This window comes from Mesocricetus auratus, unplaced genomic scaffold (assembly GCF_017639785.1).
Source record: "Mesocricetus auratus isolate SY011 unplaced genomic scaffold, BCM_Maur_2.0 Super-Scaffold_100020, whole genome shotgun sequence".
NCBI lineage: Eukaryota > Metazoa > Chordata > Mammalia > Rodentia > Cricetidae > Mesocricetus > Mesocricetus auratus.
Genome location: NW_024429201.1, coordinates 14,407,366 through 14,434,513, shown reverse-complemented (window position 1 = coordinate 14,434,513; position 27,148 = coordinate 14,407,366). Strand labels below are relative to the sequence as shown.

The window sequence follows — 27,148 nt, the reverse complement described above, 5'->3', positions numbered from 1 at the left end:
CGCAGCGTCTTAGTTCCGCCAACCCTGACCGCGCATCCGGCCTTCCCCTGCCGAGTGCTACAGTAGCGGTCACCAAGTGGGAGAGATCTCTCTGATAGTGCGTTGTCCTCTCAACGGACCTGAACCTAACGCGATCTCGAAAGCCCAGGACTCCGCTCACCTGCGTCATGGCAGTCCCAGGTGAAGAGCAACCACAGGGTCCCCTTACAAAGGAATGGGCCGAGCAGTGGAGTCTAGGGAGCGGGGCGGCGGGGAATCCTCGGGGATTCGGGCGAAGGCCTGAAAAGGTACAGTTGGTTTCCATGAAAAAGTTTACACTACAAGTCCAAAGGGAGTGGGGGAAAGGGAGCGATCATCTTCGTCGCTCCTAGGCAAGCCCGACCTATACAGGGTTACACGGAAAGTGTATTGTAGGAGGGAGAGAAGACTTGGGAGCAATGAGCTGTAGGCCTAAGAAGACAAGTTACCCAAAAGACTGACAGGAACTTTCACCAGGCTTCAAAATAAAATTCGAAATGTGAACATCTGGCTTACCCAGGTAGCCATACACATTGTACTGAAAGACACTTAAGTCCAGAAGCGCACCTGGGGTTTGTTTCGTTCTTCCTCTCTGTAGTTACATTGTAGCTGTAGGCCGGTTGCTGTGCCCTTCTGGGCCTCGGTTTCCCTATCTGTAAAAGATGGAGTTTTGGTGAATTATATCTAAGATTCTTGATAGGTTTCAATTTTATCTTCAGAGATTTCTAACCTAGAAACGGCAAACTGTGCTCCGGGGATGTTTCTGTCGGCTACTTCAGTTTACTGGCGAGGGCAGGAGCTGCAAAAACTTCCCCAAGCTGTCTTGGTCAAGATGTGTCTCTGCAGAACCCTATTGGCCCGTGATACTAAGAGACATGCCCGCCTCGACTCTTGGAGATTCACACATACTGTAGCAAACACCCTGAAATGTTTCTAAAGCCCCGATTTTTCTTTAAACTGCCTTTCCTGCCACAGTTTGATCTTGGCCTTTGTTCTGTGGCAGCCTTTTCTTTTTCTAAAGAAAGCTGGGGCGGGGGTGGGGGGTAGCTGCTCTCCTAACTTCAGCAGTTTGCAAAGGAGCGCATTTGGAGCTGTGAAAAGACTGTACACTCTTTATTGTGTTGTAGTGGGCATGAGAGACACTTTTCATCGCTTAGAACTCAGCAGGGAAAAGGAAGGAATTGACAAAAAGTGGAACTCATACCATGGCAAGCAAAATAGTAAGGACACCTAGTAGGGTACAGAGAGTACAAAGGATGTTCCAGATGAGACCATGCAGGGAGAGGGATGGAATGTGGAAAGGAAGAGGAAGTAAGAAGAGGAAATGAAAGATGCCTGTGGTGGCTAACCTTCAGTGTGCTGTGTGAGAGAAAAGAGAAATTAAAGAGATAATAACAGTAGTGAACATTTACTTTGTTACCCATGCACCCTATACTATGTCAAACATTGTATCACAGAGGGGGGATGTAGAAATCAAGTAACCTGCCTATTACAAGAGCTAATGGCGGCATATCTTAGCTCTTCCCCACCGTGTGGGAATGCATATCCTAACCTATCCGTGGAACAATAAGGAGATGACCTGTAATTGAAGGACATTAAGAAGAACAGAGTGTTTTGATGTTGATAGTCGACAGGAAACTGCTTAAGAGTTTTAAGTTACATCTTAGTATGCAGTAACCTCAAGGAGAGTTAGTTAATTTACAGACACAGTTAGTGATTAGAGGTGATTCAGGTGAATTATCACGACACCTGTCTAGGCTGTGCTCTGATGAGAAGCAGCTAAGTTACGGGTAGGTTTTTGGTGGTAGAATTACTAGGAATTGATGATTGCTTTGATGCAGGTGGAAAATGAGATTCATTTGGTACTTGGTGTTAGATGACTAGGGAGGCATTATAAATGGAAAGACACCTCCCAATAACAGAGTTTAGAGAGTGACAATGAGTTGTTTGGAGCTTGTGTTGAGGTTATGCAGACACAAAATGGAAATAGCTAATAGACACCGTAGGAGTGAATAGATCTTAGGCAAGAAGTTAGAGTCAAAAACAACAAGTCATAGGAATTAAGGGATGAAAGTGTGAGACTGTATGGACACAGTGTGTAATGTGTGAAGGGGAGTTCTGACTGGAGCCTACAAAAGTGTTAGCATATAAGGGGATATTAGAGAGAGAGAGTCTGAACAGTAGCTTGCCTAGGCATTTTGAGATGCTGGGTGGCCTCTGCATCACACATCTGCTCCCAGAATTGGCCTGCTGTCATTGTTTATTACTTGAGCGGGCTTTCTGAGTGCCCATGTGGTATGAGCACACCCAGAGACACAATGTAAAACTTTAGGAATGAAAATTTGCTACTTAAGAAAAGGGACAAAAACAACTTTTCTTCTAGCTTTGTTTGAGATGCTCTTAAACTTGAGACCAGTGTTAAAAATATGTTAACCTTTCAATTCAAAATAATGCTTCAAAGCATAATAATAAATTGTGTCATTAAGCTAGATGGAACGACTTACATAAACTGCTTAAACCCACCAAAAAATCAAGATAATAGGCGTGACAGATGGCACAAATGCACAATGCAACCGCTTTAGAAAGTACAGACACAGAAGATGTTAAGATAATTTCTTGGATGATCGATCCAGACGCTGCATGCAAGGAAAATAGAGCTCCATTGAGGTGATCATCAAGGAGGACAAGTATTGTGTCATGCTCCTTTATTTTAGGTGTGATGGATTCAGCTTGGGGTGATTCTGCTTCTGGTTATTATAAGGTGTAACTATAGAGTAATGAGGCTGCTTTTCACAAGCCACCAGCCTCGTCTGTTTCAGTGGTCACGTGCTTCCACTGCTGTTTCTCAGCATTGTAAGCCAGCTTCAACCATTATGTAAGTAACAATGAGGTACTGAAGACCTTAGAAAAAAATCTCCGACACTCAGTTATTTGACAAATAGCATTGAACATAGGATTCAGCAAAGTTTACCTTCTTTGGAACATTTCTTTGCTCATTCACAGTTGTTCAGATTAGCTCAGTTGTTGAAGTTGTGTCGGTAAGTCACTGTTCTCCATCGAGAGTAGACCCGGCACAAGTGGCAATGTGTGTTACTGATATGGATGGCACAAAAACTGACCTTTTTATGTCTCTCAAAGAGGTCTGTCCCCAGGATAGAGGATGACAGTGGTATGTTAACATTTCAGTCTCACATCCCTTCAGCATGTTTATGTACTAATAGAAATGTGAACTCACACTACTGTTTCCTTCATTCCTTGGCCATATTATAGGTAACTTCTTTTCTCTCTAACATGGCTGCTGAAATCATGTCTGATTTGTCATTCCTGGGAGGCAGACCGTAACCTGTAGATTTTATATTTCTCTTTAATCCACTTAACCTTTCATAGGCTGCTTCATTGTCTCTATAACTAAGGGGACAGTGTCTTGGACTTCTTCAGTTTCTAAAATGTTCAAACTCCCTTCTCTATAAGAGTGAAGTATATATCTCTGAACATGACCAATCTTTTCTACCCTTCTTATGTATTCTTTGATGGTGCAAAAAATCTGACCTGGCTCTTTTCTGACCTCTCAAATGTGTTTCCTCTCTGCTATGTGCCTCTGTTACTGTTATCACTTCATTGTATATTTATACCTGCCTCAGATTTTCATCTGACAATCTTGTCTGCCGCTTTTTTATGCCTTTTAGCAAAATTGTATGTTGTTTTTCATGTTGCCTAGCACAGGCTGTCATGCGTTACAGCTATGGGTACACTGCCCTAGGTAACCTAGTATGTGATCTAGCTTCTTGTAGTAAGGGACTTTTGATGACTTTTCTAATAGCAGTTCAGAATTATACACCCATCTGCAGGATTTATAGCTCATTTATGAGAAGCACAATCCAGTGCCAGCAGCCTTGATTGCTTCATTAGACAACAGATTAAACGTGCTGTCCTGTGACAATAACTTTGGTTATATACCCAGGTCTTATGGGTACCTGGGTTAAGATCTCACTGATTTGGGCAGAGCGAAGAGGTAAGTTAGGGATCTTAGAGTTGGGAAAGACCACAGGCTTCTTGTCCTTATCTTAGTTGGAGGCAGTTGCAACATACTTTTGAAGGAGACCTTCGTAATTTCTCTAACCTGTCCCTGTAACTTCTTGCAAGTGTAGCTCAGATCTACCTCAAACTGCAGGCTGCCCTCAAGCTAAAGGCAATGCTCTTGATGTGGTTTCTGTAATTACAGGCAAGTGTCACCATACCCAGCTTAGCTTTTCCTGCATAGATTATTTTGTAAAACATGTAGAAGGAAGAATTTTTTGCATTTACTTAAGTTAACTATTTCATATCTGTAGTTTCAGGGACTCTAACTGAATTACTTTCATCCTTCTCTTAGGGATCAGATGATTAAAGAGATATAAACTATATGACAGCCACTCTTTTGAAGAATTTCCATCAAGAATTTCACTTAGCCTACTGTTTCAATTCATGAAAATTTTCTGATTTCTTTTATTTTTTTATACTTTAGTCTCATTAGTCCATGTAAGATCCCAAAGGAGAGTATGTCTACAACTATTAATATAAACCAGGGGAAAGTTTAAAAGCTTGTTTTATTTTTTTGCATTTGACTTCCACAGGACAGAATTATATTTTATACAGACATTAGCACTTCTATATTAAATATCCCTACTATTTGGGGTTAAAAAAAACACATCCACACAATAAATTGATATTCTATTGAAGGAGCCCCATAGTATGTTAAGTTAAATGATAATAAGATGACCAAATGGAAAAGTTGTTATGAAACAAAAGACATCTAACCCGCTGTTACTGAATCTAATCAAATTAAAAATAAAAAGATGGCATTCTGGGGTAGAGGTGATGCAGTTGCTAAGTGATACAGAGAAAGCTTAGTCTCGTTAACTGCTTGCTTCTGACGTTAAATGATTATGTATTCAAAGTACAAGGCAGATAATAAAAATAGGAAACTAAGTTCTACTCCGTGCTGTTACGGTGTATGAGAAGCCCAATAAAGAAACCACCTAAATGCCTGTTCCATGAATAAGGGGGAAGGTTATTATTGTATATAAGAGAGGGAAAATAGCCAACCTCTGGGGGACTGCCATGGCTACCTCTCAGGGACAGAGACAGAAGCAGAGAAAGAAGGTGGGGAGAGGAGCAGACTGACAGTTGCCAGATATGTGGGAACAAAGAAGATAGCAAAAATAGTTGGAGAGTCCTGCCTGTTATAAGGGATTATGGTGCAGGGGGAGGAAGGTAGGTTAGCCAGAACAGCCTGGGAACTAGTGTGGGGGCCCTGTTAGAGTTAATAGAGAACTAGATGTCCTTTTCTGGAGACTGGGGGAGGCAGGTGTAGGAGTGGATAAGACAGTAACAAAGGCTTTTCCTGGCAAGCAAGAAACACAGTTTCTGAGGAATGCTAATGTCCCACTTGTGCTGAACCCAGACTGCCATCTTGTGTGGCTGGGACCTGAAGGTTCCAATTTTAAATGACTGAATGGTGACTTTGAGTCTAGTGTGGTATACCTGCCTAGAATCTCAGCATTGAGGAGCTGGAGGCAGGGACAGTGTTATAAATTTGGAGTCAGACAGGCCTACATAGTAAATCACAGGCCAGCTGGTCTGTAGAGCCTCGTTCAAAACTAATGTTTGGCTTGGGCATCACAGGCTTTATACCTTCCAAGTAACTGCATTTTGCCAAATCTGATGTGTTCGCCTTGTTTTGCAAAAGCTTGCAAGAGAATCTCTTCACTTGTTTTCCTTTCCTTTCTTTTTTTTTTTTCTTTTTTCTTTTTTTTTTTTTTTTGGTTTTTACGAGACAGGGTTTCTCTGTATTGTTTTGGAGGCTGTCGGTCCAGCCCAGCCTCGAACTCACAGAGCTCCGCCTGCCTCTGCCTCCCGAGTGCTGGGATTAAAGGCGTGCACCACCACCGCCAGCTTCCTTTCCTTCCTTTAGCCATTCTGTTTCAGTTTTTGAAACATTGTCTCCACCCTGTAACCCAGCAGCTTGTGGTCTTCCTGTCTCAGCTGCTTCTTCTGCTGATCCTTTTTCTTTTCTTGCTTTTGCTTCCCACTGCTGCTTTTTATTAAGTTCTCCTGTGCCAACTGCTTTTCTGAAATATAATTTACATACATTAAAAGGCCCGCACATAAAAATGTGCAGCCTCGAAAATTTGTGTATGTATAATAGAGAGTGCTTCTCAACTTTCCTAACACTGTGGCCCTTAATACAGTTGCTCGTGTTCTACTGACCACAGCCACAAAATTATCTTCGTTGCTATTTCACAACTGTAATTTTCCTTCTGTTACGAACTGTAATATGAATATTTTCTATGTAGGTGACCCCTATGAAAGGGTTGTTCCACCCCAAAGGGTTCTCCACCCAGGTTGAGAACCGCTGCTGTAGAAGAAAAACAATAGGTAACTGAAGTAAAGGTCAATCCTTGTCACATATATACAGCATCATAAACCATTCTGCTATAGCTTTCTTTCCTTTTCCTGTATGTGTTAGAATTGTTACATTTTGTTAAACACTGGCCTCATTCCTTTATGCCATAACGGAATGTAGTATTCTCCTGCTTATATTTAAACTCATTTTTCTTAGAGTTACACTGTTGTTGTGGCTAACTTTATACATAGTTGGTCTGCGTTTATGCAAGTGAACTGTATGAGTTCCCAGGTTTAAGATGGTTGGATTAAAGCCTTGTGGTAGACACTGTGCAATGTTAATTTGCACCCCACTGACCCTTCCAGAGTGTCACCCACTCAAAGCTCTTCAAGTTTTTCTGCCTGAGCTCGTTTCATAAGTGAAAGGGAATCCTGGTACCATTTTCAACAGGCATTTCACATATAAAGAAAAGTGAGAATCCTCTACACATTTTAGAGTCATTCCTATTTCTTTTCCATATACTTGCAGGTCCACTGTATGCCCTCTTCCCCATTTTTCCCCCAGTTGCTGTTGGTCTTTTACTCAGGCTGTGTTGACTTTCCACAATAGAGAGTTTGTCCCTCCTGTGAGTTCCATATATTGTTTCACAATCTTTCAAGTGTGTACTGAGTTTGCTTCTGGGGGTTTTCAGCACTAGAATACAGCCCTCAATGCCCCATTTGGCAACACACTCACAACCTGGCCTTATCATGCACTTCTATTGTGACCTTTAGATTGTTGGTCCTGATTACCAAGGAGAACTTGAAGGTGGCAGGAGGTGTCACTGCCTAAGCCAACTTAGTGGTAAGGAAGGCAAAACCATAAAGGAGCTACAAATAAATGAAAGAGTGGATCTCTACACCGGGAAGGGACCTCACCACCCCAGCCAGAGTTCTTATCCCAACAACAGAAAATTAAAGATTAAGTTGAAAAGGAAAGGTGCCAAGGGATTTATTGAATCTAAGAAAATCCTTCCTAGCAGTGCTCAGAAACTAGAAAAGTGAAGGACACCAAACCAAACACTATGCCACTGCCATTGCTGCTTTGGAAAATGGACCAAACTGGCCTCAAACTCATTATGTAGCCCAATTAAGCTTGAACTCAGCATCCTCCTGCCTCAGCCTCCAGATGTTGAGATTACAGATATTTAGCTAGAAGTTAGATCTTAACAACAGGTGAACTATGATTACCTCACTTCTCCCAGGTCTGTGGTGTCATTTGCCTTGGTCTCAAAGGTCCATGTAGAGCTTTTCATTGGCCAGGCAGGCTTGCAAATGATCACAAAGGAAGCTGGGATCTTATCTTAGCCAAAAGCTAGTGAGCAAGTAGCTTATAAGGAGATCTGCTTATATCTTTGCCATAAAAGTTTTTGTTTGGTTAAAGAAGATAGTCTGAGAAAAGTTTCATGTTCTGTTCATTCTGAAAATATGAAGCACCTGAAGAATGAGTCCACACCAGTGTCTCTTGCTATAAATGAGTTCAGTTCTAGAATAGGCAGAGGTGAGATAGTTTCACACCTGACTGTTACTGTTAGTCTGTGATGGTAGTAATAATGGTGCATGAAGCAATTTGTTCAGTATTATTCAACATCTGTGGTTTCTATGGAAACAAACTTAACACTGACCCACCCATATTCTCTGAGCTTTATTGCCAACATGCAATTATTATCATAATGGAGAAGCCTTAGATTATATGAATCCAGTCTTACTCTACAGTGGATCCTGCTAACTGTGGCGTGTGGGATCTTGCAGGACTGAGTAGAGACACAGAGTCTGGAGGGGAAGGGATCTATCTATACAGAGTGCTCAGAAACTTCGGCAGTGACACATTTTCTGATTTAAACACGTAAATACTGTTTAAAAACAATAGTGACGCTCTCTAGAATTTGGGGTGAAAGTAGGCTTCAGAAGAACTGCACCTGATGAGTTCTTAGGAAGATGAAGGAGGAAGGTGTAGTGGATAATGTCAGAAAAGTTCTAGCACCAGACCTGATGAAGCTGTCACTCACAGACTAGCGTGGAGATGTTAACATCTGTACTGGGTGTCCACAAGAGGCTCAGATGTCAGTGAGATGCAGCATTCACCTGATCCATCACCTGGATGCAAGGTGCATATCCTGGGATAGGATGTCTGTGGGCAATGCTTGCTATTTAAACAGGCATTGTAGGATCATGTTCACAAGAGCAGCTCATTTAGTATATTTTTCTCTAAATTCGGAGTAGGGAGAAATATCTACTGTTTCAACTTTATCGTGTTAAAGAAATGGCTTAAGAATTACAATTATTTACAATTTCTAATGTTTTCTATCTGCTGCCTACGTTTGACAGTAGTCTCCTGTTAGGATAACTCCACTTGAAGGATTTAGAAAGTAGACAGCCTTCCCTAGAGAAATTGAATAATGTTACACCAGACCTCTCTTCACAGAAGGCATTGAGAGGTTAAAGTTTTTGTTTTGATGATTGTTTTGATGTTCAGTGGAATATTCAGCCATAAGAAAATTCAATTCTGGTGCATGCTGTAATATACATGATTCTTGAAAATACCGTGTCTGACTTTTAAAAGGACAAATATTGTCCAGTTTCTCCAGAGAGACAAATAGAAAGTAGACTAGAGTAGCTGAGACTAGGGAGACACAAAGTGTTTGCTAGGTGTAGTTACTCTTCTTGATGATAAAAAGTCATTTGCAGGACAGTAGTTGAGAGCTGTACATCACTGTGACTATCACCCATGCTGCCAAAATGTGCATTTGAAGTGATTAAAATTCTCTCTTTGGTGTGTATTTTATCACAATCTTAAAAATTAGTTTTATTTCTTCAGCACCATCTGCATGCCCTGACTACACAGAATTACTCTGAATATTTGTAAACTTTTATCAGAATTGAACCTGTGACTACTTTGTTTTCACTTCTCAAAGTTCAAGTGCTGAATTTAAGTTGTTTTTTATGTACCTCACAATTATAGTGAATTTTATGGAATTTTACCAATTTCCTGGAGTAGAGATGGAATTATTTTTTCAACTGAAAGACAAAAATGTTTATTACACCTTAGTGTTTATATATACATATGTTGTATATATATATACATATATATGGTAGGTAGATAGATAGATGGTAAATTAGTTATATATCAGCAATATGTCATAATATCCTAGAATTTCTTCCCCAATATTGTGGGATTCCTAAAATGTTTAAGCTTTCAAGTATAATGCTATGTTCCTATTGAATTAGAAAAAATATATGTTCTTGAAATACTGGTCAAATGATTTGGGTGAGTTCATTTTCAGTAAGTTGACTCTTGATCAAAATAATTGAGTAGTATTGCTAAGATTAGAGTTTTGTTTTGTTTTTTCAAGAGATTTTAGAATAAAAGATCATAGGGTTTTAATCATATGATAAAGTCTTTATTTTTACCTACTTGTACTTTGTCAAATGTTCTCCTGTTGCATTTTGGGTTGCAAGTATGATAAAGTCTTCATTTTTACTTACATGTATTTCCCCAAATGTTCTCCAATTATATTTCAGGTTGCAACAAGGACAATGTCCGAGCAGGCTGCAAAAAATGTGGCTACCGTAAGTGCACTGAAAAGCAACATACTGTCTACTGTGTTTGCTGGGGCCATTGTTGGGGGCAAGAGGGTGGGCAGGATGGCTTGGCATCCTGACTTTAGCAGCTCAGTGGGTGGCTCCTGAGCCCCTCCCAGGGTTTGTAGTTGGCTCAGAAACTAGCAAGGTGCCATGAAATACGAGGGGTTGACATGAGATTTAGAAGTTTAGAAAAAATAGAATTAAGTTAATTTAAAATATAAAAGTAAGAGACTATGCATATAAAAATATAGGTGTTGCTGGAGAGCATTTGTTGCCCTTGTAGAGTACCTGGGTTTGATTCGCACCCTCCTTGTGATAACTCTTAGCCATTGAAACTCCAGTCCCAGGGATCCAGCATCTTTTTCTAGCCTCCAAGGGCACCAGGCATGCACGTGATACACATACTTACGTGCAGGCAAAAATAGATAGATAGATAGATAGATAGATAGATAGATAGATAGATAGATAGATAGATAGATGATAATACATATAAAATTAGTAAATCTTTTAAAAATGTAAATGTGTATGTATGTTTGTATATGCTATATGTCCACCGCTTTGTTTCTGGATACCAGATGAGGAGTAAAGGCATTGAAAACAATCTTTGAATGTTTTCTGAATCTATCCCTTTGCATAAAGGTTTGATTGGTCTCAGAATTTCTGCTCATGTGCAAACAAAAAAAAACCCCAAAAACCTAGATTTCAATAATGTCTCCAATGCGATTAATATAATAGAATTAGAAGGTACACCCAAGCCTTTGTAACTACATACAATGTCATGTGATTTTATTCTGTAAACAGCATTCCTGGGGATAAATCCAACAGCTCCGCAGGCCTTACCAATAGTTGTTTCTGGCAGCACTTGCTGTCTCTAAAGCTGTTTGACATCTGTGCTAACTAAACTGGACTGTTAGGCTATTCACTTCATTGAAAGGTTATTTTCTTATAAATATAAGTGATTTAACGAAGATTTCCATGGAGACCAAGAAATTGATTTATAAACTTTGTTATTAAAAAAAACTTACAAATAAAATAAATGTCACAGACTACAAACTCTCTGAAGAAGTTTCCTGATCTTCATTTTAATGGACATTTGCTTCTGGTGGTTCTGGCAGCAGATGATTGCGGTAAACACCTCAGCACTTACTAGATGTGCAATACTGGGCATGTGACTTAACCGTTCTGCATTTTGGTTTTCTGTCTGCAAAGCAAGATAATTCTGGTGCCTAACCTCATAGAGGTTGCTGTCAATATTAAATGAGCTTGTGCAAGTAATGACTTTAGGTCATTGGCTGGCCATAGTTGGTCCTCGATTTTTGTGGGCCGTCATTGTTGCACATTAGAAAACTGAGGCTCTTCCATTATAAGATGGGAAAGTGGAATTTGAACTCCACAGCACTCCACTCAGTGCTGTGCCATGTTTTTTTCTTTTTTCTTATTTCCCATAGTGACACAGAATGTATCAAATGTAAAATTTGAACCATTTGTCAACAAAGCATTCTGAGCATTAATTACCTTCATAGTTCTAGACAGCCATCTCCACTTTCTATTCCAATTCATTTTGGTAACCTCAAATAGAAACTCTTAACTGCGAAGTAGAAAGTCTGTTTTCCCTCCTTTCCTTAGCTCCCGATAATTTCTGCTACTCTACATAGTTCCTATTAGAGGACCCATACACTGTTTGTCCTTTGTGTCTGACTTAGCGTGTTTCAAAGTTACCCCATGTTGTACTGTGCACACATGTTGACATTATTTCTTTGGTAGAATGATGTTGCATTGCATGGATATACTACTTTGTTTATCCATTCACCTGTGGGTAGACAGTTGGTTGTTTTTACCTTTTAACATTACAAATGATGCTAAAATGATCATTGATGGGTCCTGATCATCATTCCTGTAGGAATATTCTTAGGAGTGGAATTACTGAGTTGTCTGAACTTTTTGAGAAGTCTTCCCAACTTTTCCTCTCTGGCTAAACTTTATATTCCTATTAGGAATAAATAAGGCTTCCTATGTCTCCACACCCTCACCAGCATTTATAGTATTTCCAATTTGATGAAATGTATAGACTTGGGAAATAGTAAGAAGTATATATTTGGTTTGATACTGTCCCTAGTTCCAGATTCAGATCTGGTAAATATATATATATATATACTTGGATTACCAAGTGAAAGAGATAGTAGTGCTGTTTTCTGTTATCTATAACAAATAATTTTCAGCCAGACATGAATTTCTTATGACTTTTAGTGCATCCGGTATAGACACTGATTGCCAGAGGAACCATACAGATGTTTAGAAGGTTGAAACCAGCCCTCCAGGGTAGGGAGAGAGAATTGGTAGAGGGTGACTTCAATCACCAGTGGCCAGTGATTTAATTAACCATTCATGTCTGATGGAAATCCATAGAAAACTCTACAGAATTGTGAGTACTTTGGGGTTGGTAAATATACTAGGGCTCTGGGGATGGCACACCCTGAGAGGGCTGCCCCTCACAGACACACCCAGATATTTCTCTATGCATCCCTTCCATTTAGCTGCCTGTGATCTGTGTACTTCCTAATTAACTGTGAATGGTAAGTCATCTGTTTCCCTTCATTCAGTGAACCTTGAAGAGAATCATCAGATTTGAGGAGCTTCTGGGAACTCTGTGACTTTATAGCTGCCCAGTCTGTGTGAGTGGTTTAGATTTGTGATTGACATCTGAAGTTGCGGAACCTTGTGAAACTGAATCCTTAATCTGTGGGGCTGCACTCAGCCTGAAAAATGTTCAGGATGAATTTAACTGGGGCCAGCGAGGTAGATGTCTTAGTGGTTAGCATTCTTGGTCTGCCTGTCCCTGCAGTGCATGTAAGGGTGGAAGGAGAGAACAGCTCTGTAGGGTTGCCCTCTGATCCCCGTGTGCACACCTGGGCACATGAGTGGATTTAATTGTATGGTGCCCAGCCAGTACCCCGAGAGTGAAGAACTAGTTGTTGGATGGAAAGAAAGTTACACGTTGCTGTGGGAAGTGTGAGTAGAGTCCAGACCATCCCAATAGATGTCAAGTTGTATTTCACTATCGTTTTGTTTCGCTTTTCTCTAATAATTTGCAACAACTGCTGAAATGCGTTTTGGTCATTTGTATTTATTTTCTGAAGATGTTTATCTTGCCATTTTTTTAGTCTAGTTATGTTTTCATTGAGTTTTAGTTGTTTCTTACATGCAGTGAGCAGATATCAAACTATCAAATATATGATTTGTAAGTTTTTTTTCCAGTTCTGTTACTTTTTCCCTCTCTTAATCATGTTCTTTGTTTTTTCTTTTTTATTTAAATTAGAAACAATCTTATTTTACATAGCAATCCCAGTTCCCTCTCCCTCCCATCCTTCCATGCTCCCCACTTACCCCCATCCCATCCCTCTTCTGCTCCCCAGGGAGGGTGAGGCCTTCCATGGGGGATCATCAAAGTATGTCACATCATGTGGGGCAGGGCCTAGGCCCTCTCCCTTGTGTCTAGGCTGAGAGAGTATCCCTCCATGGGGAATGGGCTCCCAAAGTCGGTTTGTACACTAGGTATTAATGCTGTTCTGTTACCAGGAGCCTCATAGACTGCCCAGACCTCCTAACTGACAGCCACACTCAGGGTGCCTGGTTCAGTCCTATGCTGGTTTTCCCAACCATCAGTTTAGAGTTCATGAGCTCCCCCTTGTTCAGGTCAGCAGTTTCTGTGCTTCCCGAGCCTGGTCTTGACCCCTTTGCTCATCACTCCTCCCTCTCTACAACTGGATTCCAGGGTTCTGCTCAGTGTTTAGCTGTGGGTGTCTGCTTCTGCTTTCATCAGCTACTGGATGAAGGCTCTGGGATGGCATATAAGGTAGTCATCAATCTCATTATAGGGGAAGGGCATTTAAAATAGTCTCTCCACTATTGCTTAGATTCTTAGTTGGGGTCATTCTTGTAGATCTCTGGACACATCCCTAGTGCCAGATTTCTCTTTAAACCTATAATGGCTCCCTCTATTGTTGTATCTCTTTTCTTACTCTCCTCTATTCTTCCCCTGACTCAATCTTCCTGCTCCCTCATGTCCTCCTCTCCCCTCCTCCCCTTCTCTTCCTCCTAACTCTCTCTCCCCTCCCCCCATGCTCCCAATTAGCTCAGGAAATCTTGTCCCTTTCCTCTTCTCCGGGGACCATGTATGTCTCTCTTAGGGTTCTCCTTATTTCCTAGCCTCTCTGGCAGTGTAGATTGTGGGCTGGTAACCTTTCGCTGTATGTCTAATATTCACATATGAGTGAGTACATTCCATATTTGTCTTTTTGTGACAGGGTTGCCTCACTCAGGATGGTTTCTTCTAATTCCACATCTGACAGGTGTGAGATGGTATCTCAGAGTTGTTTTGATTTGCATTTCCCTGATGGCTAAGAATGTTGATCACTTTCTTAAGTGTCTTTCAGCCATTTTATATTCCTCTATTGAGAATTCTCTATTTAGTTCTGTACCCCCACTTGTTAATTAGATTGGTGTTTTGGTGACTAGCTTCTTGAGTTCTTTGTATATTTTGAGAATCAGCCCTCTGTCAGATGTAGCATTGGTGAAGATCTTTTCCCATTCTTGTTGACTGTGTCCTTTGCCTTACAGAAGCTTCTCAGTTTCAGGAGGTCCCATTTATTAATTGTTGATCTCAGTGTCTGTGCTACTGGTGTTATGTTCAGGAAGGAGTCTCCTATACCAATTCGGTCAAGTGTACCTCCCACTTTCTCTTCTAAGAGATTCAGTGTGGCTGGATTAATGTCGAGGTCTTTGATCCATTTGGACTTAAGTTTTGTGCATGATGATAGATATGGACCTATCTGCATTCTTCTGCATGCCAGCATCCAGTTGTGCCAGCTCATGCTTTCTTTTTTCAATTGTATAACTTTAGCTTCTTTGTCAAAATCAGGTGTTTATTGGGTGTGGGTTAATATCAAGGTTTTCAGTTCAGTTCCACTGGTCTACCTGTCTACTTTTGTGCCAATACCAAGCTGTTTTCAGGACTATGACTCTATAATAGAGCAAGTTTTTTAGATTGATAAAGTTAAACTTTATCAATTTTTTTCTTTTGATGGTTTATGGTTTGGTGTCACATCTAAGAGTCTGTTGACAAATCTAAAACAGCTAAGATTTACCCTTATGCTTTCTTCTAAAGGTTTGGTGGTTTGGGATCCATTTTTGTATCTGCCTTTCTTTCCCAGAAATCTCCTTGTCTCTTAGACCTGCTTATCTTCCTGCCTCTATTGGCCAAACAGTGTTTTTTCACCAACCAATAAGAGAAACATATATATAGAAGGACATCCCCCATCAGAGGGGCTGCTTCTCTTTAGTTAAGCTTTCCTGGATTCCTAGCTCTCATGGTTTGCTGTGTTGTCTTTGAGCCTGAGGTAGGGCAGAACATGGTGGCAGGTGGAGTGTGTATTCACCTCACTGCTGACAGGAAGCAGAGAAGTCCTGCACTGCTGGTATCCTCCCCACCCCCCTTATTCTATCTGGAACTCCAAGTCATGGGAAGGTACAGCCCACATTTGGGGTGTGTCATCCTGAACCCGGTCTCAGTAAACCCAGAGCTTGTTGATTTGGCTACTCTCCTTAGCCACCTTGCCCCATAGATCCCTATCTCTGCCTCCCAGGTACTGGGGCTACAGGTATCCCCCATGTCCACCTGATCTTTTTTATAGGGTCAGTAGGGACCCAAACTCTGGTCCTCATCTTGAATGGCAAATGCTTTGTTCACTAAGCCAACTTCCCTGCCCATCACATTATAATGACTCTTTGCCCTTCATCTTCTTAGAGTATATTTAAAGACAGGGACACAAATGGTTAGGAAGATAATGATGTCCTAAGCTTCTTTCCCTTAGACCTAAGAAGAAAAACAGCAGCAACAAACAAAAACCACACTTATTAGAGTTTCACAAGTATTTATCATGTCACTTCTATTAAAGTGAAGCTAAAATAGTCGTGGTACTCTTAAGCATTTTCCATACATGTTCATTTCAGTGCCAGGTATTTCAGTGTAAAGCTAACGTGGGTAAAGTAAGATTGCATCATGAGGAATTCTGGTCATGATGGCCAGCTGGGCTACAATGGAAAGCCCACTTTTCTGTGCCAAGTACATAGCATGGAGGGAAATAATGCGATAATAGCACAGTCAAACCTAGAACTGGAGCTCTCAAGAAGGAAAGGTAACCCACCCAGTGTTGCGATGAAAAGGTCTTAAAGTGAAAGCAGGAGTCATGCTCAACACACAGTGAGTCTTCAGTGACGCCTTAGAGCCCCGATGGTGGCAGGATGCCTAGAGTGGAGCCACTCACATAAAGCCAGGATCCCTACCCTAACTGTGAAGCAGGGATATTAGCAAGAATACTCATGTTTGAGTACCTGTAAAATAGCAACTACAAGGAAAAGAACAAAGCAGACTTGCCAATCAAACCTTGAATTGTACGGTTTACATTGAGGCAGGTGTTTTTCCAGTGCTATGACATTATTGTTAAAAATTGGTGTTATAGGGGCCAATGGTGTACTCAGTAGAGTGTTTGCATAGCATTCGCTAAATTGTGAGTTCAATTCCTAGTATCATATAAACTCTGAGCATAGTGACCAACACCTGCAATCGCAGCCCCGTAATTAGGTTAGAAAGTAGAATGGGATGGGATAGGACTGAGGCAGAACTTTGGCGCGCGTGCGCGCGCACACACACACACACACACACACACACACACCGTGTGTGGAAACTTGTGGGGTTCTCTCCTTCCACCATATGGGTCCCTGAAATGGAACTTAAGTCCTTGGGCTCAGTGACAAGTGGTTTTACCCACTAAACCAACTTGTTGACCCCCAACTTTGTCCTTTTTATTCAATCCAGACCCAGCCCTGGAAATGCCGCTGCCCATGGGTAGGGTGAATCTTCCCACTTCCGCTAACCTAATGTAAACCCTCAAAGACATCCAGAGGCTTGTCTTCAGGTGATCCTAGATCTTGTCAGGATCATGATAGTGATAGCCATCATGGTGAACAATTACGGAAGTTTTCTTACTGGAAGAATTTTTAGGAAAAATGAAATCAGAATTTAAATATTTAGTTTTTTAAATCCTTTAGATAAGTATATTTAGTTTTGTGTGATGCTTATGCATTATGATTACTTTAATTAGATGAAAAATGTAACAGCATGAGTTAGTAGTCAAGCAGAGGAAGAAAGGCTACAGGGGGGGAATAAAATATAAAGTTTCATGTATGAGAGTATGTTTTTAGTTACCCTAATCTAAATAATGTAAAATAACCTGTGCTTTTAGAAAGGGAAAAAGTGATTCAGTATTCTGAAATGCATGACAAGTGCCCCTACAATTTTTCTTGAATTAGAAGTTCCAAGGGCAAGTTCTGTTGAAACATTGTATTTAAGCAAAAACCCACATAGGGAAAATTACTAAACTTGCAGCTTTTGTGCTGTTATTGAACTTGTACCCTGTGAAGCACCCAAACAAAGAGCATAGACACGTGTGCAGTTTTATCCTTCTTGGCTCTTGTTTTCATTATGTAGCTGGCCATCTGACTTTTGAGTGCCGCAATTTTCTCCGGGTAGACCCCAAAAGGGACATCGTGTTGGATGTCAGCAGCACAAGTAGTGAGGACAGCGATGAAGAAAATGAAGAACTGAACAAATTGCAGGCTCTGCAGGAGAAAAGTAAGTAGTGATTTTTCTCCTGTTTCTTCTTTTGGGTCTTGTCACACTTATGCGAATGTGCTTATTACAAAGTAGTATTTCCTTTCACATGCAAGGGCTACAGCATGGGTGAGAACATAGGCTTTGATGGAAGTCATTGGCATGAGATTAGTGATCAGTGATTAGAGATCAGGAGCAAGTTAGTTTCTGATTTCATAGTGGTGTTTTGCTTTTCCCTTATTTGTTACCTGGTATAAGACATGCATCAGATTTTCAGGTCCCATTGACAAATACCAGAGGTTTTAGATGCTCGCAAGCTTAGTAGCAATTTTAAGTAATCAAAGAATCCTAGGCATAGGCAAACAGGAATTCTAAGAGTGCTAATATATAAGCCCCAGGAATTCCCTTTCTGCTTTTGAACATACTCTCACCACGATTCACCTAAGAAGGGTTGGAGAGATGGCTCAGCAGTTACAAGCTCTTGCTGTGGTTCCAGGGAGACTGAATTCAGCCTCAAGAAGCTCGCAATTGCTGTGAGTGCAGCTCCAAGGAATCCTCCACCCTCCTCTGGCTTCCACAGCACTTGCCTACAGTCACGCAGTCAGAAAATAAAAATAATTTGTCAAATCATTGAGTGATTTATATAAGAAGTTTTTATGTTATTTTTTAAAAACAACAAAAACCAGCTTTAGTTGGTTGGTTGTAAAAGAAGCATCTCTAATCTTCTGCTCCATCTTTTGTATAAAAGCCTTGTTATTGTAATGGGTAAACATGACACTGGAGGTTTGTAAACTTCACAGCCTCTATGTAGATATTATGCAGAAGTAAACTCATTGTGTTCTAGATGTTCAGAGGGCTTAAAGCAGGAATTTTTGTATTATTCCCACGTGAGGTAAGAGAAGCAGTTAAGCATGAGGAGCCCAGCGGGTGTCTCAGCCTCTTGTTGGTGCGGATACTGCATCGAGGGCTTTCCTCTCCATCTGCTCTGCTGAAGCCCCACTGGGTGCTGTGTTTCACTTTTCTTTGACTCCTCTTCTTCTTTCAGACAGGAAGTTGGGTCATGGTGTGTTGTTTGATCATACATATTTGTAATCTACCTCTAAACAGGCTTCTGCTTGATACTAATTTCTAATTTCATATCATTGTGATCAGCAAGATGCAAAATTTTATTTTAAGGCATAATTTATGAGCTAATGTGGTCTGGGTTCCATAGTTGAAGATGTCATGTTTAATAGTGTAATTACCATCAATGAAGGAAAAGCCATTTGCAGGCCTTTGATTACTTTTGCTTTTATTCCTGTTTTCGTTGACTTCATCTTTCTAACTGTAAACTAGAATACACATGCCCACACATGCAGGAACACACACACACACATACACGTGTGTGTGCAGGCAGACATATACAGCATATTTGTACATAGATTCATGGTGGCTTGATTTTTTTCTCCCCCTTTTCCCTTACAGGAATAAATGAAGAAGAGGAGAAGAAAAAGGAAAAAAGCAAGGAGAGACTTAAATTGAAGAAAAAGAGGAAAAGGTACCTTTTAACAGGTTATTTAGGTGTTATAAAGGAAAACGATAAGCTGTTAGTCCAGGAAGGTTTATAAATTTTCTTTTTCATGTAGTCCAGTTAAAGAGTTTTCTTAATGAGAATAATATGTTTGTATTTACTTTAGTTGAAATGGCAAGGCCCTTGACATTGGATCAGAAATGGTGTCACCATGCAGTCACCTCACATGTTCTCAAGGTCCTGATGAGAGGCAGTACATTCTTCCTTTATACATTTGTGTTCTGGATTTCACATTTAGAATGAGAGCTGAAATTTTGATTGGATACACATCTAAATTCTTTATGCTCATTTTGAAATTGGATTCTAAATGTCTGTATTCTATCATTACCATGACTAAGAAAATAATTTATTAATGGAGCTTAAACTTCCTTCAGATCTTTCACAATCCTCACTAGCCATTTGTGAATTTTTTACTGGTAGATGTGTTTAATGATTAATTAAAGAAATTTGTCAAATGCATGTAAAAGACAAATCCTCCCCCTGGTTATTAAGTACAGTCATATTCATACTAAAATAAGTAGACATGTTTTTGAGCATTTGTTCACAGTTAGGTCTGGTCTGGACTTTATTCTCCCAGATTTCTTTTTTAAATCAGGTGTTCCCATTTTATAATTTTATAATGCACTTGACTATATTTCAGAAAACCTGTGAATTGTCAAAGTTAGCTCACTTTCAAGTGTTGAAAGTTAATCTCTAACCTAAGAACTGAAGAAGCAGAGGCTTGGATTTCTGACTGGTGTGTTGTTAGTTGTGCTAATGGAGCGGGCTGCATTGCATGTAGGAGACACAAGGCTATGTAGTCTTCCACGTTCTGACACATGTGGTTTGCAGCTAGAGATTATAATCACGTCTGTCTGTGTCAAGCCTTGCAGACTTTTGGACCTGAAACCCAAACTTCTTCATGCACATTCAGATAGCCACCTAATAGTGTGTTGTGCCCAAACCTAGTTTTGCCTTAAAAATGAGAATCCAGGACCAAAAAGATGGAGAAAAATGTGCATGAATGGACGAAGCTGTGTGTGGAAATAAGTAGGCCAGCAAGAGCACAGGAGGGAAGTAAAGGGAAGCTTGGAGTCAGGGCCTCGCTCAAGCCTCTCCTAGGGTCAGGGATCCCTGAGCCCTGCAGGCTATGGATTCCCTTTGTCTCCCTGTGTCTGTCCTGAAGTTTCTTAGTTTGGATTTTACTCCTAAATTAGTAAGCTAGTATTAAAATTTTTTAATTAATATATTTACAGAATTTCCTCCCTCCAGACTCTCCTGTGTTCTTCCCCCAACTCTCAAATTCATGGCTTTTTTAAAAAAGGCATTGAAATATTATTTATATTTTTAGATAGATAGACAGACAGACAGACTCCTAAATATATAAATAGAGCCTACTCAGTTCATATAATGTTACTTGTATGAACTAACTTTTAAAGCACCTGTTGATTTTAAGATAATTCAATTTCTATGTTGTCACATGTATTTTTAGTTTTGACATGGGTACAATGTTGTACTTTAAGGTCTGAAAAGATCGAGATTTTGTTCGTTTGTTTGTTTCTTTAGCTTACCCCTACCCCCTGCTGCAGCCCATGTCTGGGAAGGAAATTCTGTGGGTGTTCCCTCTCAATTTTGTGTTAGAATATTAATACAGTATAATGATAAATCATCCTCATTCATCTATGTGCAGTATTCATTTCAAAGCACCCTTTCTGTAACTAGTAAAAATTACTGGGAAATACAAGTGTTCATTTCTAGCACTGCAAAGCAGACAGATCAAGTTCATTATCATGAAAAATCACAGGAATTACAAAAGTGCTTTTATTTTGTTAATTTTCAGCTCTTATCCATTCACACTGAGGAACAATTAGGATCCTTTTTATATTTAGCCATAATTGCATCCCTTTGTGACTTGAGAGAATATGCTAACAAGTTGTTACATATACAAGTGGGCTGTATGCATGAGGTCAGTGAGCTCCTCTGGTTTTCCCCATAAGATTCTGAAGGGCAGGCAGCATGCATACCTGTGTCAGCCCCAGAAAGGGAATGTCATTCTCACCAAGTCTGGAGCCCATTACATTACTAGAGTTGAGCAGAATGCAGATGTAGCTTTATCAGCTTCTTTAACCAAGCAGCAAGAGTTTCGAATTCTGCATTTAAAGAGAATAGAAAGTAAATTCTTAGTATCTGTGTTTGCACTTTCTCTTTCAAGAATTAAGGCAGCTCAGATTCTACTTAATTCATGTCTCCAGTCCTAACTGCTGCGTGGTCAGACATATTGTGTTCTTGCCCATAGGTCTTACTCCAGCTCCACCGAAGAGGACTCTTCAAGACAAAAGAAACAAAAGTATCAGAAAAAAGAAAAGAAAAAAGAAAAGAAGAACAAATCAAAAAAAGGAAAACATCACAAAAAGGAAAAAAAGAAGAGAAAAAAGGAAAAACGTTCTTCCCCTAACCGTTCTGAATTCACTAAAAAGTAACTGCATCTTTGGCCTAACTCAGGAAATTGAAGAATTCATTATTTTTAATTATTGTACCTTCCTTGGAATTACTATATAATTACACTTCACAGAAAATCCCAGCCTCTTCCATAAAGACATTTCTCAAGTTTTGGGACCCTTGTCTCTATGCTCATCTGTATTAAATACATCTTGTTACTCGACAGCCATGCCTCAAGTATAGATATTTGTATTTGTGTTTCTGTGTGTTAGGCTAGCATTGTCACTTCATGAGTTAATTATCACATGGCTTTACTGCCATGTAGATTTCCAAGTAATCTACATAGCAGCTACTGAGTGGTATCCACCTTCCAGCAACATAGCTAGGTTGGTGGTAGTGATTTGCTCTTGAGGAATTTAATAGCTTTATCTACTGTGTAATGTATAAAGATAGTGAAGTTCTTCACTGTTGTTTTTAATTCTCTAGGCTTTTTAAATAATATCACTGAAGATATAAAACTGCTTTATTGATCTTAAGTTTTTAAATGAATGGGATCTATAGGAAGATAATGAAGGTATTTATAACAAGTGTCATTGTTTTATGAAATGCATGTTTCCAACACTTGTCTCCCGTTTTTATGAAAATTAAAATATCCCCTTTTTAAAGAGACTCACTTAGCTTACTAGAGAGTCTGGCAGGGAGATTCTGTGCTGGTCAGGATTATCAGGGTCGACCCTAGGTTGTGAACACGTGTGCCACATTGACATGTCTTACAGTGATACCTCAAACACAGAACTTTTGTGTAGAAACAGCAAAATCCTCATTAAAGCTGATTTTTATTATATCTAGTGTACATGGTGCTTGCATGCATGAGTTTTGTGGCAGTTTTTATGAATGTTTGCATATGTATTTATTTTTAAATGGCTTTGGAGTGAGTTTCACTCACAATGTTGATACTTCCTCTTTCACTTCAGTCACAAATTTTAGTAGCACTGTAAAAAATTTTAAATCAAGAAATTCATTCTCTACTTTTGAAAATAGAAGCCTTGTATAATAATGAAACTTGGTATACATACGTATTTTCAGTAACATGTTAGTAGATATGAATATTTCTGACATTTTTAATTTCATGGTAGTGTGTTTTAAAGTCTAGTATTCCAAAATCCCAACAGGTTACCTTATTTTGCTGTAAAAGCATTGAAAACCAACCTGCTAGCCTGGAACAGCACCAAAGTTTCTAAGTACCTTGCTAGGGTGCACTTATATAGCATGGGATTGGTCAGTAGAGATGTGGCTGCAGGCAAATTTGTCAGGTAAGTATGCTTGGTCTTGCAGCCTGGAGAGATTTACTAATTCTTCCCTTTCCCAGCACCCAAACTTGCGTGCCCCGGTCAGACTGGGGCCTTGTAAGTCTCTGAACAAACCCTCCCTTCTCCCCGAGTTCCACAGAAGCTACCCCCACACCCTTCCCTAGCATCGCTTCCATGAAGCGCACACATCCTCAGCTTTTCCACAAACTGATAACTCTCTTGGCCCATAAGAAGTTGTTTGATTCATAGTTTAGTCATTTGTTACGACTAAAGCACAGAACTTTTAGATTTTTAAGGACTTGTTTTGTTGACACTAATTTTGTAAAATTCAGTTCTTTGATTATTTAGGTTATCTGGATTAATGAAAATAGATAAATGTCATTCTTAAAATCCTTTTTTAAAAAATAGCAGGTAGTTGCAAAGAAAGGTGACTGACTCAGCAGTTAAACACTCTTGTTTCTCTTAGAGAGGACCTGAGTTCAGGTCCCAGCATCCTCACGGGGAAGTTCATAACCACCTGTAACCCTATTACTCCATTTCCAAGTGATCTAGTGTCTTCAGCTGACCTCTGTGGTACTCATGAGCACTTAGCAGATGCTCACACAGACACATACATGTGCATGTAAATTTAAGGCTTTTTAATTTTAAACTTAAAAAGAATAGCAAATACTACATAAAGAAATGGCCTCATCCCTTTGTATTTTTAGATGTTATCAGTGACAGTAGTTGTAAATGAAGAGATTATTATACTTGTGAGTTTTGGGTTTTATTGATTTTTTTTCTTAATTCAGCTAATCAGAAACTTTATATATACAGTTAGGCCTCACTCAGTAATCTGGTATAATAAAATAAAAAATGTTTAATGGACCTGACATTTTCCCCAGGAATAATCTTAGCATTATTAATAAATTTCCCTATAATATTAGTATACCCAAGTAAAAGTCATTTATTTTTACTAAAGTAAGAAGTTGTTGCTGGAGTGGGATCCATGTCTCATTACTATTTCCTAGGAAAATTTGTGAAATTTCTTTTTAGGCAATGTGAAGCAGAAAGAAGGCTTATTTAGTAGTAACAATCCAGATGCCTGGTATGGTAACTATCTGTGATGTCTGAGCCTCTGCAACCCTGACTGTGCTCCATCTCCTCTAAGCTCCCGACAGACAGCCTTTGACCACACCATCCTGAGTACATTCTATCTCCAACTCCCTCTGTAATCCCCAGCAAAGTCATTTAGCTTTTTGGGGCCTTGATGTCTCTTGCCTATGAAATATTGTACTATGTTTTCTCAGATCACTTCTAGTGAATTTCAAATAATATTCTTTTAAGGAAGTATTATAGATAAGCATCCAGCAGTTTATTTATTTATTTATTTATTTTGGTTTTTACAAGACAGGGTTTCTCTGTATTGGTTTGGAGGCTATCGGTCCAGCCCAGCCTCGAACTCACAGAGATCCGCCTGCCTCTGCCTCCCCAGTGCTGGGATTAAAGGCGTGCGCCACCACCGCCCGGCGGCTGTGTTTATTATTATGACTGCTAAATATATCTACTTAAGTAGATAAATGGTATTCATTTCACTTTGTTATGACCCGATTGTATGTCATTTTCTCCAAATGCAGACAGAATTTACATAGATTTCTGTTTGTAGCTAAATTATCTGAACACTTGGAAGCTAGTATTTTTAAGCTGATAAGTGTGTCCTCCAACTTCCCATTCTATTTCCCAAATCTTGTCTAAAATTTCTCAGTGTGTTTTCCTTAGTTGCTCGCATTTAGTACATCTCTCACCCCTTTTATTCTTGGAGGCCAGGGTATTAATAAATGACTTGGACAACTGTGTGTGAATATATTTACGACTCTTAAGATTCTAGGTTACCTTTTGCCTTGAAGTAGGTAGCAGAGTTCTTACTAGTACCTGTAGACCATGCCCAACTGCTGTCTTGAAGAGCTCACAGTCCAGTTGGTAGAAGTGCCATTAGAAGTACATTCATGGGAGTGCAGTACTGAACCCAAAGATCCATGGAAAGAAATTCAGATGCTGCCTTAGTCCGCTGCAGCTAGAGGGGCTGCAGAGAGAACACAACCCTGAAGCTCATGTTATTAGGGCTGATGAGCAGAGTCTGGGCACTTCTTGACAAGGGAGTGCTGGGCAGGAAGAAGACGATGACATAGACTTGAACTGTGTCTGAAGAAATGGACACCTGGCAGGGCAGTGTGCCTGTGTACGGCAGAGTGGTGAAAACTGACACCATTTCAGGTTCCTGTGACCAAGAGAAGGAGCCCTTAGGACCCTATGTTTGTGAGACATGAGACATGACAGCATTATAAGGCAGAAAATGGCTTTCAAGGGGGTTTGATCTCATCTCTTTCATGATTCTGCTCTTCAATTTTTAGAAGGTGAAATTGCTGTCGTTAAAAGTCCACATAGATGATAATTTTAGGGTTTTATGCTCTGTTGTTTATTAATTACACAATGGCTTAAATTTCCTAAAGCCAATAGTAATAATAAAAGCCTTACAATTACCACCAGATTGGTCTAAGAATTTATATTCATGTACATTTTTTCAAAATGTGATTTGTTAATTTTACTTTATTCTTGATGGGCTTAAAGCTGTGATTTGACTATGAAGCCCAAATAAATAATTTTATATATATTTTCAATGTATAGATTATGTCATAATTAAATAAGGCTTCTTGCTTTTAATATTTTGTCTCAATTTTGGAAGTAGCACTGCTTCAGAGTTACAGACAGACACATCACTCACTTCATTCAGGTGACCTAGAGGTGAGCTGCCTCTGCAGGTCACCTGTCAAGGATGCCAACTGATCACGGTACCAGGCTTCAGTATCTAAGAACAGAGGTGACAGTAGCCCCTGTTGCTAAGGTCAGGGACATCTAATTTCGCTCATGTCCCTCCCTTCAACCCCTCTGTAAGTGCCTGGCACAGCAAAGGTCTGAAGTCCCACTCTTTGGGCACTGTTTATAGTGTACACAACCATGTGTGTCTCAGTTTTGTCTTTCCCAACCTTAATTTCCCCTCTTTTGTGCCATTTATGACACCTTCCCTTGCCTTTCAGCAAAGAAAATAAACTTGTACCAGTGCCTTGACTTAGCATTGTCCACTCAGATGTCCATCCAAGCTGGTATAGAAATATCACTGACTCCTGTATATCAATATAGAACATTTTCAGGGCTCTCTCTCTCTCTCTCTCTCTCTCTCTCTCTCTCTCTCTCTCTCTCTCTCTCTCTCTCTCTCTCTCTCTCTCCCTCTCCCTCTCCCTCTCCCTCTCCCTCTCCGTCTCCCCCCTCTATCTATCTTCTCCTTTTTACTCCTTTTTCTCTCCTTCCATTTCTCCCCTCTTTGGTTGGTTGGTTTCTTGAGGCATGGTTTCCCTGTGTAGCCCTCGCTGTCCTGGAACTCAGTCTGTAGACCAGGCAGTCCCCAAACTCAGAAATCTGCCTGCCTTTGCCTTCTGAGTGCTGGGAGTAAAAGCATGTGCCCCTGCTGCCCAGTATCTGGGTTTTCTTTTTTAAAACATTGGAAAAGATCACAAGTATCCATGAACGCTCTGAACCTGCACAATGTAAAATTTATTTGCTGTTCTGATCTAAAAAAAAATAGAAATGGTCATTTTTATAATTAAAAATGTTTGAACTTTCAAACTTCAGTTACACTCTAGCATTTTAATATTTAAACCTTAGTGAAACTATTCTATTTGGATGGGGAAGTCAAATGTAGTTGTTTAATAAAATAATAAACGTGTCACTAAGATTGGCAGCAGTGGTACTAGACTTCAGATAAGAAAGCATTTCCATCCCCTCAAAATCTAATGCTAGCCTGAGAGAAACCCATTGCTTTGATAGACAGGATGAGAAGTTTCTACATCTACCCCTGAGTTTTACATGCACAAGAATGAGTCTTGAGAGCAGACTAAAGAAGCCATGGTCAGCGCATTTTGAAAGACAAGTCTTTCAGCTATGAAAACCTTACCTAAAGCAGATGAGTGCAGTGACAAGGGCCCTAAGTTGTTCCTTTTTTCTATTGAATTTCATTTTTAGAACTATGCCTCTAGCTGGGCGGTGGTGGCGCACGCCTTTAATCCCAGCACTCTGGAGGCAGAGGCAGGTGGATTTTTGTGAGTTCGAGACCAGCCTGGT

The 27,148-nt window shown here is 40.0% G+C and overlaps 1 protein-coding gene across 1 annotated transcript; it reads left to right on the top strand.

Annotated features, from left to right (window-relative positions):
• The first annotated feature begins 41 nt into the window (after nt 1-41).
• Nucleotides 42-22,527, top strand: Srek1ip1 (SREK1 interacting protein 1). Its single transcript, XM_005065572.4, has 5 exons — nt 42-180; nt 9,964-10,011; nt 17,573-17,716; nt 19,160-19,232; nt 21,541-22,527. The coding sequence occupies exons 1-5, from the start codon at nt 168-170 to the stop codon at nt 21,722-21,724; spliced, it is 462 nt and encodes a 153-aa protein (XP_005065629.1). The 5' UTR covers nt 42-167; the 3' UTR covers nt 21,725-22,527.
• Nucleotides 22,528-27,148: the final 4,621 nt, after the last annotated feature.